Source organism: Lepisosteus platostomus, chromosome 1 (assembly GCF_059453375.1).
Source record: "Lepisosteus platostomus isolate fLepPlt1 chromosome 1, fLepPlt1.hap1, whole genome shotgun sequence".
Taxonomy (NCBI): domain Eukaryota; kingdom Metazoa; phylum Chordata; class Actinopteri; order Semionotiformes; family Lepisosteidae; genus Lepisosteus; species Lepisosteus platostomus.
Genome location: NC_142611.1, coordinates 1,456,669 through 1,471,451, shown reverse-complemented (window position 1 = coordinate 1,471,451; position 14,783 = coordinate 1,456,669). Strand labels below are relative to the sequence as shown.

General features: G+C 40.7%; 1 protein-coding gene across 2 annotated transcripts in view; it reads left to right on the top strand.

The window, feature by feature from the left end:
• Window positions 1-1,542: 1,542 nt before the first annotated feature.
• The window catches only part of dlc1 (DLC1 Rho GTPase activating protein), a 101,954-nt gene continuing 88,713 nt past the window's right edge, over window positions 1,543-14,783 (top strand). Inside the window, exons 1-2 of one of the 2 annotated variants that reach the window (XM_088633527.1) lie at window positions 1,543-1,833; window positions 4,824-5,912. In XM_088633527.1, the coding sequence (XP_088489653.1) occupies window positions 4,881-5,912 (1,032 nt within the window). In that variant the 5' untranslated portion in view covers window positions 1,543-1,833; window positions 4,824-4,880. Of the gene's footprint in view, window positions 2,628-4,823; window positions 5,913-14,783 lie in introns of both variants that reach the window. The other variant, XM_088633519.1, reaches the window with a different exon arrangement.

Sequence of the window (14,783 nt, the reverse complement as noted above, 5' to 3'; positions counted from 1 at the left end):
GGCTCATCACCTCAAAGTGCTCTTTCAGGCCTTTTCACAATCACAACTTGTAAAGGGTACCAACAGAAACATGTTGCCATCTCACAAGCGAGTGAGACACACTTATCCATCCCTTTTTTCACAGGCTGGCATAAACCCTGCATGAAGTGCTCATGAGTTAGACTGAGCTCTTTCCACAATGTTGAGGGTGGGGGTGTGGGACACCTACAGTACATCAGAAGGGCCTGATGTCTTCTAACACTCCAACCTAGGTTACAAATTAAACAATTAACCTAATCATTTTTTTACTAAGACACATATAGATTGTTACTTAAGGTATTTAACATTGATAACCCAGTAGCATAGCAATAAAATATTTTAGCCTGGGTTGTTGTATTAACTATCATGCTCTCAGTCAATCTGTGTAGCTGAGAATGTGTGTGTGGAACAAAGACCGTAAGACATTAAACTCTCCAAGCACTGAGTTTGAGATCCCTGCTATACAGGATCTTTTTATAACTATAACTGTGAAAAACATCCTTAAAATAATGAGGTTAATTGTTGATTTGACTACTCAGGTTAGAACAGAAACCAGAAGACACTAGCTCATCTAGTGATTGACACCCCCAGCCTACAGTCAATTATACAACTTGTGAATTGGCAATAAGTAATTAATATTCATCCCCAGAATTCAAAATGACAGCATACATTTAAAACACAATCTAATGCTCTCTTGTATACTATAGAAGTATACAAAGTAACACTGAGCAAATCTGCAATAGTATCTGTGAAGGACTGGTACAGTATGTAATTACCTTTTAATCAATAACAAATTATTAATACAAACATCATAGGTGTCACTTATAAGGGACGTATTAGGAGATTATAAGTAATAAACTACCAGATCAATAATCTTAAAAGATTTACAAATCATAAAAAATGTCAAATGTAGTGCACCACATATAATTGTGATTAAACCTAATATCTTCTAACCATAAGTTATTATTTTAATTTTAACTTAGAAACCATTTTTAGCTAAACAAAAAGCTGTATTGGTTAACTTTTTTAATAAAAAAGGAACTCTCCAAACTTTATGTTACTTTTATGTACTGTATATTCCTTTCATGTTACACGCATTTTCTTCCTTGAGAGATAGAATCGACACATAGTCATATGTTTTAAATAAAACCATCCTAATCAACAAAAATATGAAGGTGATCCAAAAGTTTTGAAACATGGAAAAACTGAAAGCTTTTTTTATTTTTCAATGAGCTTTTTTTAAACGCTCATTGAAAAAAACTCAGCGTTGTAGTTCTCTAAATACCGCGCAGTCTAAATCGGTCTGAAACGCTGTGTTTCTGCTGGGGTGGCACATTCCCCTGGAATGTCTATAAACGCGTCTCAGTGTATTTCTTCTTCAGTTTTGCGAGGATGCTTGTACAGTTACAAGCGACTGTTAAAAAGCTTGGAAATTGCTGCCAAGAATTGCAGTCTCCTTTGGCTTCCATCCTGGGTTTTACAATGCTGCATGTCTGCTTTTAATCAAAACCAAATGGTAAGTCCAGTTCCCAGCTCGAGAGACACTCGGAGCGACTTGGAGGAAGTTGTGCTGTAAGGGAAGAAGAAAGAAGAAAAGATAAACAGATGATACTTGAAGCGAAGCCGAGCAGACAGCAAGGATGTGAAAGATGTGGGCTGTCCCAAAGACATGATTCAGACTCCTTGTCGAGCCAGGAGGAACAGCGCTCCTACAAGTGCTCAGTGTCAGCAAAACTTTAATGTGCTCAAGATGGAGACTGTCCTTCAGTTTTCACAGTGCGGGATTTGTGTGGCTCTGGAGACTTTTCAGGAAAGGTAACGACAGCGGTACCCTTAAACTTTGGAAATGTTTAACCTGGATGGGGAAGACATATTACAATTTTAATTTAAGGGAAGTTATGTTTTTCTTTTATCTTTGAGAGAGACATTGCCTGATAACAAGCACTCCGTAAATAAACCTGGAGATGACAGAAAATAAAACCCATTGACTTGGTGACGAATTGCTCTTTCATTCTTAATGCAGTATGAAAATGAATCCATGAAGAACACTGGGAACTCTGTTGAAATTCACAATTTTTGAAATATTTCTCAGTTGTCTTAATAAGGTGTAATTTACTGTGTGGTGGAGTTTTATCTAGAGTTATTTTCTCCCGTCCATCAGACCAATCAGCACTGAAACATCTAAGATATGTTAGATATCTGTAGATCACTGCGTAAAACACTGCTGACTGCATGTTGATCTTTTAAATTCTGGTCATTATGCCCTTTGCCATTCAGACATGAACATGCTGTTTAAAGGCAGGAAATACTTCCAGGCAATCTGGGGCTAGGCAGAGTTGGCCCCCTTTCCACAAGCCATTACTCTTCGAGTCTGTAGGCAGGAGTCACAGAAAATTGACAGAATCCCGTGTGCCTGAGTTTCCCTCCAGCAGCAGAGCTTGTTTTTACACAGATACCAGCAGTACAGAGCTGCCTTCAAACAGATCACTCTGCTACGGCAATTAAGGATATGTGGACTTCTAAAACCCTCACTTTCACAGTACTAATGGTAATTGCTGAAGTTTGTTCTAAGGTAACAAAATAATCCATGCTTTTCTCTTGAGAGTAAGGTAAGTGACTTCTACATATCTATTATTTTCTGAAAAAGAGCAAACAGGCTCTTTAATGAACAATGTGGATACTGGTTTTCAGTTAGAAGGATGATTCTTGTTTGGTGCAAATGTTAGTGGAGTTACAAAACAAATGTTACTACCTCCGTTCAAGACATTAACTGACTGTGAAGTTAGACAGCAATTGCAGGCAATGGATTAGCTAAAGGCACATTGTGAATAAGATGTTTTGATATTATTTACAGAGCAATTTCTGTAACAACTGTCAACTAATCAATCATAGTAGAAAGCATAAACTGTAGTTACTAGGTAATTCAACACTTGTGGAATGATTTTAAATCATCCACAGACAGCACATTTTTTAACTGCTTTGTATGTGCCTGTATCTCCTGTAACGTTTTGCTTCTAAAAAATATTTTTCAGCTATTAAACAATGTTTTTAAGATTTTCACACTGTTAAAAAGTCCCTAATAGTTCATGACGCATTAATCAAATTAGCTTCTTTAAAACATGAGTTTTTCTTTCTGACTTCAAACTTATTATATTCAAGGTGAATAAATCAACATGCTTGATGGTTCTTTGCTAATTGAAGACCCCTTTACTGTGAGTCTGAACCTTTGCGTACTATGGAAACATTTGATCTTCACATTTCTTAGATTCTGTTGGAATTTGATGTCATCTGATGAACACTGAAATGTTTGAAACTACAGTAAACCATGTCTTATCCATGTTTACTAATCTTTTTCAGCATAGCATGTGTGCAGCTAAGTTTAGCCTCAGTGTCTTATTTTGCATTGTTGTATTGAAATATCTCAGTACGAAATACAGTACCTACAGTACCTGCACTATAGCATGATGCTTTCAGCTTTATGATGCCACCAACGCCACTAGGAATAAGCGGTGTTTGAAAAATCTTTGGGTAATACTTCAAACTACTGGCCGTTTCAAAAAGAGTTTATTCTCAAACTCTGCATTAAAATGTTGATTGTGTTGCTGTTTAATTTAAATACCTAGAAGCAAGAGATCATGAATCGTAAGGGAACTGAACACTATTTATCTTGTAAGGAATTTTGTTATCAGTAGGAGACAGTGATCTCTTATGGCCTGTAGAACAGACTATAGACTTTTATATGATACAGGATGTCTATTTTCCTGCATACTGTATATATATATAAAACACAGTGAGACATTAATGACTCAGGACTTTACATCATGGAAGCTTTTTTAATTGGGTCCAGTACTCATTGGTTGCATGTTTCATGCCATTCTGATAATAAAGCACAGTATTCAAGACGATGCATGAAATATATTATATACTGTATGAGATTTTGTTTTTTTACCTGTAAACCCTTTCCTGTAGTATTCTCATTCTTACTGTAAGATTTTTGTAAGGTTCGTGCAATTTATAAACATATAATGTGGTCTTAAATTTAAGTTCATCTTGTATTATTAGTTACAATTCTCAATACTAATCAGAATTTGCATAATTAGTTTATACTATAGAAAAATGTTAAATATGTGGTAAAAGCCAAGCCTTTGTGCAGGTCATAATTGCCTAATACTCCACTACAACAGGCATAAATTAAGTCAACTTTTGCTTTATGAAAGTATTTTTTGATTGGATTTCCACCTTGGCAGAAGTGAGAGATGTGTGTGCTCCTTGCACATGCAGTATTTCACTTATTTCTTCCTTTCCATGATCCTGTAGGCTTATTTCAAAAGTATACCCATATATCTGCCCATTAAAGAATACAGTTCTAGAGTTCAACTTTCAAGACTTTGGAGTTTGAAAAAAGCTCACAATTGACAGTAAATATTGACGTAACGAATTCTAGTTCAGCTCTAGTCTTCTATCAGTCCATTTCACAAGGCCAAGAGTCAGGGGAACCTGGAGTCCAGAATCCCAGAATCCCACATTCCCAGAATCCCAGATTCCCACATTCCACGATTCCCAGAATCCCAGAGGCATACAGTAGGGTGCAAAACAGCATTAGCCCCCTGGATCATGGAACTGCTATAATCTCATGGCTTTACTCTCATAGAAATGTTTTCCATTTCTGAAGCTATTTAATCAACCTGTCTGTGGCATTTCTGTTGAGTCCTAATTCATTCTGTTTTCCAAACACCAAGAAAGTGCTTTTTTAAAATTCACAGAATATTCACTGCAGTGAATAAATTCTGTTTCCTCTGTTACAGGCAACCTTCAAAATAAGGTTTCTGGATGCATCTCTGACTGGATCTTGTTAGCGCTCTATGGAATATAACAGGTCACCTGTGACTGCTCATGCCATGCCTGTGACAACCAGGAAGAAAAGCTGGGAGGAGCATGTGACCAGTAGGACAGGATTACAGTACAGTTTTGACGATCTGGATATAATATGTTGCCATGGAATTGCAGCTGATGGGTTAAAGTCAATAATGGAAAAGACTGATGTATCGAAATCGGGCCGCAGAGAAAGATGCGCCTCTTTGCCGGAGGGCTGTCATGAGCTGCTTGTGGAAGGGCTCTCGTTCAAGCGCCTGGGCGTTAGCACCAAGGAGGTGGACGGCCAGGAGCGGGGTCACTTCCTGTCCGCGGAGGACAGCACAGGAGCGTCGGCGCACATTTCTGATGAGACGTTGGACCCAAGCTCTGAGGAGGGTAGCCGTGTTGAAACCGAACAGGACGGGCCCATGGGGGCAGGCCCCTCAAATACGTGGGCAACAGGGGACCTGTCTGAGGCCGAAGCTCAGGAGGTGACGGAGGGCCCCGACAGTGGGGACCGATCTCCCTGTGAGTCTCAGAGGAGCCGAGGTGCATCGGGGTCAGGGGACGAGGGAGAAGTGTCACTTTGTTCCCATGTGGGCTTTCCCCAAGAGGTGGCTGCCACGGATCCGGCGACTTCTCTTGGATTACATCAGGAAATGAGCGATGACCGTCTCGACGCGTGTCCTCAAGACGCCGTCATCGTCGCGCGGGCTTCCGAGACGCCTCCGAGCTCAGGAGAACATGCGACCCCGTGCAGCTCCATGGGAACTTCTGCCGCCCGGCTGTCCAGCAGCAGTGCCACGCAAACACCGGACACGGAGCCTGGGAGCAGTCTCCTGGAATGCCAATCGGGGTTACGGGAATGTGATGATGGAGACTCACAAACCAATGCCCGCTGTCAGTTGCCTTGCTCGGATCCCGACAGTATGGCTCATAATGACAACGAGGGGAGTGACTCAAAAGAAGTCTTCAGAACAGATGACATCCCGAGTGATTATAGGGCCGTGGATACCAACGTGAAACTGCGGAAGAGAAAGGTAAGCTGTTTACTTCTGGCACAAAAATAACTAAAGTACAGACTGGAGCAGAGCACAGGGGGCTCTGGTTTTGAGAAATGGCTCTTTTAAACTGGCCCGGAGTGTGTGTCGTTCGTGGAAAACATTTTCAGTCAACGAAGTGGTCTACGCGTACCTTGATATGTGTGGGCACATCACTTCCTGTTTTTCTTCTTTTGAAAAGGAGCTTGGGCAAACCGAGATTGAAACAGCCGCAGACTCCCCTTCAGCCTCCGAAGATCCTTAACAGAACCCTGTTACTAACACAGGGAAAGGTTCCTAAATATCATGCTAAAAATCTTCACTGTGACTTACACATAAGAACGTTCCAACGTTGCCTGACTTGTAGAGAACAGGTATGGTCCTTCGCATATAAAATAAAAATATGAGGCAAATACTTTAATTCTAGAAATCTGCACACTTCCTGCACTTACGCCACACCCCGGGGGCCGTCTTGATGGCCGGGCGGTGGCATGGTCTCGTGCTTCAGGCCACCTCGACGGCTCTCTCTGCCCCCGCGTGGGGGGGCTGGTCCTGGGAGTGCCTGACGGACATGGGTGGAGTGCCCCCTGTCCTGGGATACGCCGCACACAGGTGGCAAGAAGCACTCGGCTCGCCCTTCCACAGACGCTCCCCCTGAAGCAGGGGGGTTCGGTCAGCGCAGATGCAGGCACTGAAAAGGGCCGTTGTGCCGCAGGCCATGGTCCTCGTGAATCCACGCACACACTACCGCGGTGTCAAGGCCCGGCCCTCTCCGCGAGGCTTCGCAGATCTGCGTACTGAGGCTCTTTCATTCCTCAGCGAAAGCTCTGAGGTGATTTATGGAAAAATGTCATCATTAAATAATTTGAACTTGTCTCACTTTACTGCAGAAGCATTCCAAGATTATTGAAATGTTTGTGCAGTGGGTGTGGTTTTTTTTTTTTACTTTTAAGGGTGTATTTTAGGGGTACAAAGGTGAAATTAGGTTGAGAAGCCGGAGCACTGGAACATTTTAAATGATCTCCCTCCCTGTGAAACGTGTATTTCTCTTCCTCAGTGTTTGTGTTTACTCGGAAAACAACGGCGGTATTTTGCCTGAAGGAGAGTATATGATTTTGTTGTTTTAAAAGACTAGTCAGCAGGACGTTCTCAATGGTTTCTTCTGCAGCCTGAAACCCAGAAAAACAAATTATACAGTGCATGGAAAGTTGAAATGTTTAGAATAGGTTGTGAACATGCAGACGAGGCTGGGGAGGGCAGAGCAAAGGAGGGACGTCAAAGAAAAACAGTCGCAAATGAATTATCAGACAGGAAAGCAAACGATCTGCATCTCATCAGCTTCATTTGGTCTTGTGGGTGATGAAACGCAAACGTTTTGAGGCACACTCAGATACGTTTAGAAACGCATATAATCAAGGAAAATTTGGGAAAATCTTTTTTAACCCTCACAAAGCGTAACATTGAATGAATATTGCTTGTTTTCTCAAAAAAAAGGATTGGACATAAAAAATAAGAAGAATGGAAACATGATACGAGATTTACGGTCAAGTTTATAGTTAAGTAACAAAAATAAATTTCATGTTCAAGGAAAAATTGGCACATGCAGCTAATGAAAACTGCAGTGTCTTCCAAGACACTGTAGCTAAGGCAACAATCTATTTAACATCTGTAAAGAGCAATTTGCTTTCAATTTAACTAAATATGTACAGTATATAGGTATTCCCCTTACACTGACAATTTGTGTCTACATTATATTATATACAGTACTTATATACTTTATATATCGACACCCTATCTATATTGAGATTAATTGTTTATTTTCAGTGGGGAGAAATATTGCGGGAAATGCTATTATTGTTGTGCTTACAGCTTTGCATGAATACCTATCCAGAGCATCCTACATAGACATTAAAATAGAAATAGGATATAATAGGATATTATAATTCAAATGCACATCACAAATACCTTCACAGAGCATGACCACGTTAATGTGACTTCAGGAACAAGAACAACTGCTGCTGATGTTGACACAGTAACAAAGGGCAATTCAGTCTTACTTATGCTCTCACAAATAAGAAACAAACCTTTTTAAAGGGCTCTCAAAGCAAATCATGTATTTTAAAGTCACAAGCAAAGAGTGCAAATCAAATGACTTTGGTCAAACGCATTTGTTCAGTAAAACACATTTGCTGTGCAGTACAGTCTCAAATTGCAGGTGCTGCTGGGAATCCTGGAAGCACAAAGGTATTTAGGTCTATTGCCATATACAGTACGTATCGAGGGGGAAATTTCACTTCGTTTAAACAGGTATGAGAAATAAATAGGATTGGAAGCTTTTTATTCAGATAAAAGCACATCAATAAAAAGGTGGCATATTCCTCAGACTTTTCTTTACTGTACCTAAATAAGAAGAGGAGCAGCCAGTTGAATGAAACAAAGCAGGAGAATATACAGTTCAATGTTGAAACAAATGTAATCTGTAATTAACTCTCCAAGGAACTTGCAGCCAGAGCTACAGCTGTAGAACTGCTGACTAGAGCTTGAGCCACGACAATGACAAATCTAATAAATAACTTTGCTGGAATTAATTATCTCTTGACAATGGGACAAAACGAGATTAGGTTGACACCCCCTCTTTCCTGTCTCAAAAAATATGGTCGAAAAACATTCACAAGCAGCTTGCTTTTCAGGGTATCTCATGAGAGATCCTCCTGTAAGAAATAGGTTTTTGGAAGCAAACCAAATGTGAAAAACATCCACTGCTCATGCAATGAAGTATTTATACAGTATTACATAGTTTGCAAGATGTGCCCAGGAAATACAATGAGAAACATTCTATTACAAGAGATAATCAAGCAAATGATCTCTGGACTCATTCCTTTTTCTAACGCAAGGGTGAGTATTACTTCCCAATAACTCATTGTTTCCAGGTTGTACATCATGTCTTATCAGGAGGGATGGGAAGCCAAGTTTAGATAGGAAAAATTATCTGGGAATATTAACAGCTGCTGAAAACTCTGAGGCTGAGAAATAGTGAGCTTGTTTTTTTTTAACATGTTTTTTTTACTGTACAGTACATCCTACTTCTCAAGCTTTTCATTCAGGTTTTTGTGAAATTAACAAGGCAGCATCAGCAGGCTGATCTGAGAGTTAGATTAATAACTGCCGTGTGTAGCGTTTTGCCATTATCTCTGTTAGTGCAAATTCAGCGTGTGCAAGCAATTTCTTACTAACGGGAGATAGAGAAGAAGATGCAAGAACCAGGTTCTTTTAAGGAGGCATCCGGGTCTCGAAAGTTGCCTTCTGAAAATCTAAATATAGAGTATCATAAGGAAATGTCATTTCTTTTCAGGATGGAACAAACCTTTAGCTGTTCCTTTGTAGCCTGCTCATGCTGACGCAGCTCCCTGCTCGAACGTCTTCTAGGATATAAGCTGTGTTTGTAGTTAGCGGTGCAAGTTAGTTATCCAAGACCTGCCTTTTCTAAATCTCTCTAAATGGACTGTCCCCTAGCATCCTGTTGCCCTACAGATGACCCTCTAGCTCCTGGTCATGCTCCAGTTTCTAATTAAAACTATTCTAGTTTAGTTCAGTGAAAACATATCGGCCAACGATCACCCAGTTTCTCTCCCATTGAAAGGATGGGAGCTACTGTACATCAGCCATTTCACAGTTAGCGTGTAGTTTCCCTTATTTTACATGACTCCTGGAAGAGATTTGACTATGACTAGGAATATGAATAACCTCTTGTTTCTTTGAGTGCAGTTTGTAGAATATCATCAGCTCCAGGAGATTAATCTTCAGTGGTTCTAGTACCTGTAACATGTAACATACCTATTACCTGTTCTATTAGGATTTATTACAGGAGTATCTTTCTTGCATAGGGTCTATTTCTTCCATGGTGAACACCCTTTCGCTGTCTAAATACTTTCCACATGTTAATTCTTCAGTTACTGATTTTAAAAGAGCACAGCCTGCTGTTTGTACAGTAGCACAGAAATGGGGAATATCACTGCAGTGCAAACATTATACTTTCTGCAAACAGATCGAGACCATAAGACAATGGACTCACATAAGACAATGTGTGACACACGAAGACGAGAAATATTGGTAGCGATTATGCCAGTAAGAATATGCATGAGTGCCACAGTAGATAAAAAGCTTAATTTCCCTTCTTCCTCCTGCACTGTGTCAAGGGTGTGAAGCACTGGAGTGTTTGTGCTGTGTGTGCGCTCAGTCGGGATGCTGTTTGAATACTTTACAGCTGTCTTAGGTTACCTGTCTTGGGAAACCACAGAGCCCCTTTTACCTACTCAGAAACACCGGGCCTACCCAGTGTTAGCACACCAGCCAACAGGTATAACCCTACTGCAAGTCAGAAGCCATGTGGCAGATAAGTAATGATGTAATGGGGGCACTGACCTGCATTCCTGTGGTGTAATGGGGTGAATCACGGCCTTTGAGAGCCGCTGCGGAGTCTTGTGTCTGTGGCGAAAAGAGAGGAAGAAGCGCAAAGGAGGCAGACAGAGAGGAAATTCATGTTAGTTTAAAATTGGAAACGGGTGAGGAATGTAGCAGCCTAAAGAGAATTTGATATAAATACAAACGCGGTGTGTAATTAAATGATTCATCGTGGCATTTAAGCTGGCCTCCGCTACATTTTGGCTGTGCTTAACTGCTTTTGTTCAATTGAAACGCCACTGAAACGCGTTTGTTTTGTACAAAAGCACATTGGAAGGAGGAGATGGAAGGAAAATCTCACAGCATGCTTGTGAAAACTGCGTTATTAAAGCTCCAGTATTTCCATTACACAAAGTTACATAAACACATGCCTCGTTTGTCTTTACAAATCTGAAAGGAACTCCATTCACAGGGTAACCCACTGCTAACTGGAAAATAAATGTAAGCATTTTCACAAGAGATATTAAGTATGAGAACAGAAAGCCAAGCTGGTACCTATTTATTACAGGCGGACTTCAGTGTTGAAGAAAGACCTTCAAGGTCAGTATTCTTTCTGTTTCTGTGCGAAGAATATTCCGCTATTAAAAAAAAAACATCTAACAAATAAAGTCATTCAGAAGTAATGCAGCAGCTCACAATCAAGGGTGACGGTCTTGTGTAGGTGCAGAGAGCTCTGATGAGACCAGTCTAGCACAGTCCAACCCAATAACTCAATACTGGGTGATTAATCAGCCCAATGCATCATCTCAATGTGTTTCCTGGCTAAAGGCCACTAATGTAGATTCATCTGTGTTCCAGCTATATTCAGAGAATTATCCACAGACAGCACTGATGACACTTGTGTCTTCTCTGCTGTCCCATATAAACATTATGCTGTAGGATATGACATTTAATATTGTGCATTTTAAAAACTGATAACATGTACTAACAGACATATATACTGTATAGTTTTTTTCACATAAGCAGCTATTTTTTTTTACAACCTGTTGTTTCTTTAGTATAATTGTCAACGTCTGTCTTGTAAATTCCCCCCCGTACTCTAATGCAATCAAACTTGCCAGGAAAGCACTTGGATTCTGTGTTTTTAGCAATTCAGCAGTGTGCCTCAGACTCACTGCTGTCACAATGCCGAAATGGGAACAGAAGAACGCAATGGGCAAATGTCTGTAGCTTGTTTGGTTACATATAATAAACGGTTGCCTGAGATAGTTTTATCTTTTAATACTTGAAGGCTGTCCTCAGTTTTAAATGCTCCTCCACACACTTTGGTGTTGATTTCATCAGGGCATTTGAGGATGAGAATCAGGTCCCACTCTACTCAACATTTAAAACATCCAGTTCTTCGGACCTGTCAGAAAATAGATGAATGGATAAAAATAGAAGTGCCTATCACTTTAATACATATTTATGCAACACAAAATAAAAAATTACCATTTTGTTTTTTATGACAGCTTTTTGGGGGTGGAAATTTGTCCACACAAAACTACATAAAACAAAATAACTAATCTCATAAATATACAGTATCATAGCATGTAGTTATGTGTAAGTGCAGTCCAGAACTGGATTATATGTGGATACTTATGTGTTTTTTGTTCTGTATGTGAAATATTTATTCAAGTGCTAAGCAGACAAATAATAATAATCATAACTGCACGTACTTTGTAGGACACATTCATACATTTTGGCTCTGACAGTCACTTTTTAAGCTCTGAATGTATTGAACCTTTTTATTTAATTAATCCGTGAGAGCAATTTAAGTGATTTATAAGTTGCTGCAAGCATTAGCTTATTCACACTGTAAGTGATCTGCTTAATCTCTGATTTAAAAAACACTTGTCCTAAACAGCCATTCATTTTTGCTTCATTGACATTAACAGCTCTTAACTATGATAAGCGACAGCAGAGGAAAATGGTTCATTATTTAATATGCTCTATGCTCATAAAAAGAATAATGAAGCCTTCAACTTCCAATAATTCATTTATATAATTAAATGTATGACTTAAAAACAGAAGATTTGCTATCAAACCCAAGCACATTACTTGCATTTTTGCAAGCTCGCCACTTGAGGTCGCTGTAAGCCTTGCTATTGCAGACTCAGAAAATCCAGGAAGATTTCCGTGGCTGTAGCTGCAGACCGTCAAAGCGTGTACTAGCCTGTTGTCTCGCAAGACTACATGACAGAGCATCTCTGCAAATCATCTTTTCTTCCCCCTGTCGCTCAGCTTTAAAACGCGCCAGGAAACGTACCTGCGTGTTTCAGTCTCACTAGGCTGAGAGGAGAACCACATCAAAAGGTTGCTGCTGGAAGAGGTGTTAGTGGGGCCAGCAGGGGGCGCTCACCCTGCGGTCCATGTGGGTCCTAATGCCCCAGTATAGTGACGGGGACACTATACTATAAACAGGCGCCGTCCTTTGGATGAGATGTAAAACCGAGGTCCTGACTCTCTGTGGTCATTAAAAATCCCAGGGCGCTTCTCGAAAAGAGTAGAGGTGTAACCCCGGTGTCCTGACCAAATTTCCCATTGGCCCTTACCAATCATGGCCTCCTAATAATCCCCATCTATGAACTGGCTTCATCACTCTGCTCTCCTCCCCACTGAGAGCTGGTGTGTGGTGAGCGTTCTGGCGCACTATGGCTGCCGTCGCATCATCCAGGTGGGGCTGCACATTGATGGTGGTGGAGGGGATCCCCATTACCTGAAAAGCACTTTGAGTGGAGTGTCCAGAGAAGCGCTATATAAGTGTAAGCAATTATTATTATTAACTAAAAGCTCGGGTGGTGGGCGTCAATGTCCGAGCACAGTCACCCACGTGTGGTGAAATGCTCGCTGTCCTCACACAGCGCAGAGGGAACCCAACACGTGACTCTTCATCGCTTTCTTCTCAACGTGCCAGCGATTTCGCTTCATCCCCCGCTTCGTCACGGGGGGAACGAGAAGTCGCAACAATTGTGTATCGGCTGCCACAAGGCCTGGCACCTGAGAGAAAAGGAAACTCTTAGGCTGGCTGGAATGGCAGATATTTTTTGTGATGTGAAGAAATCACTACCAGACAGCCCTGTGCTGGCCTTGGCTTCATCAAGCTGGTCTCCTCGTGAACCGAGGACTCCCTCCACCGCCACCTGTCAGAAAGATGATATCACCGGCCTCGTTTTACCGCAGACATGGAAGAATTTTAGTTGTGCTTCGGTCCGATTGTGGTGGCGCGGTGTCAGTCAGCTCCGCTGCTTCACTGCTCCTTATGTGTTGGGTTGGATTCCAGAGCGGGGGGGGGGCGTTGGTTCTGTGTGGAGTTTGGGGAAAAGTCTGTGAGATCGCCCACGGATCCTGCCTGAGGATTTCGAATATTTAATTGTGGTCCCCTTGTTGTGCCCTCTGCTCAAGACTAAGGAGATTCAGCGCTTTAAAGAGTTAGGGGCTGCGGTTGCCTTCGAACGCGGCCAATGCACAGCAGATCAAAGGTCTGTTGCGGCCACTTAGGCCAATTCTGACTAACAGCCTCCTGCAGCCTGTCCGGAGTACTGACAGTGTTTAGCTCTGACCCACATTGACCCAGAGCAGCCATCTTTAAACTGGCATCTTGCACTTTTTACAGGCAGGCAGTGTTCTCCTGTGGGCTCAAGACATGCTAAAAATCTGCCCCTATTCTAACCCATTTTGTTTTTTTTGTTTTTTTTTACGTCTCGGGTGAAATGAGTTACAGCTATTATGTTATGGAAACATTTCCGTTTTTAATGCTTGGAATATTTTTAAACTCCTAATTGATGTGTATGAGGTGTAAAAAATAACATTTAAAATTGAATTTACTCGTTCATCTTTAGCACTGGGGGCTATTGAAGAGTTGGTGAGATTCTCACCCTGTCCTGTGTGTATTGTTTTTTAAATCTGATAAGGACTTTCAGTCAAAACACTTGTTTTTATGTGAAGTTAACTGAATTAAAGATAAAGGAGTAACAGTGCAAGATAATTCATTTAGTTAACACCTATGATGTTCATTTAGTTTTGCATTTCAAAGCTTTGATATCTGTTTCACTGTTGATAAGGTTAATGGAAATATAGGGTCTGAGCTAAAAAATCTGTGGCAAAAATAATTTGATCCCATAGACATACACTTATTTTAGTTTAATAACAGACTGAATTTTCTCAACCATGGACAGTATCACAGAAGATGATGTGTGGTATTCAAGGCTAGAATATTACCAAGTTATCTTATTAAAACAAGCTGTAAATTACACATTTCTGCTAATGGAAGTCTGAGCTTCATCGATAAGTTTTTTTTTTCACTTGTCTGCTACTGATAAAAACTAATTATGCTGGGAAGAAATTGTCATTTAAAAATGTATTTATTCAAAATAGAAGTAATATGGTTCAAAACAGAAAACTTGATGAACTGATATGCTGACACGGACT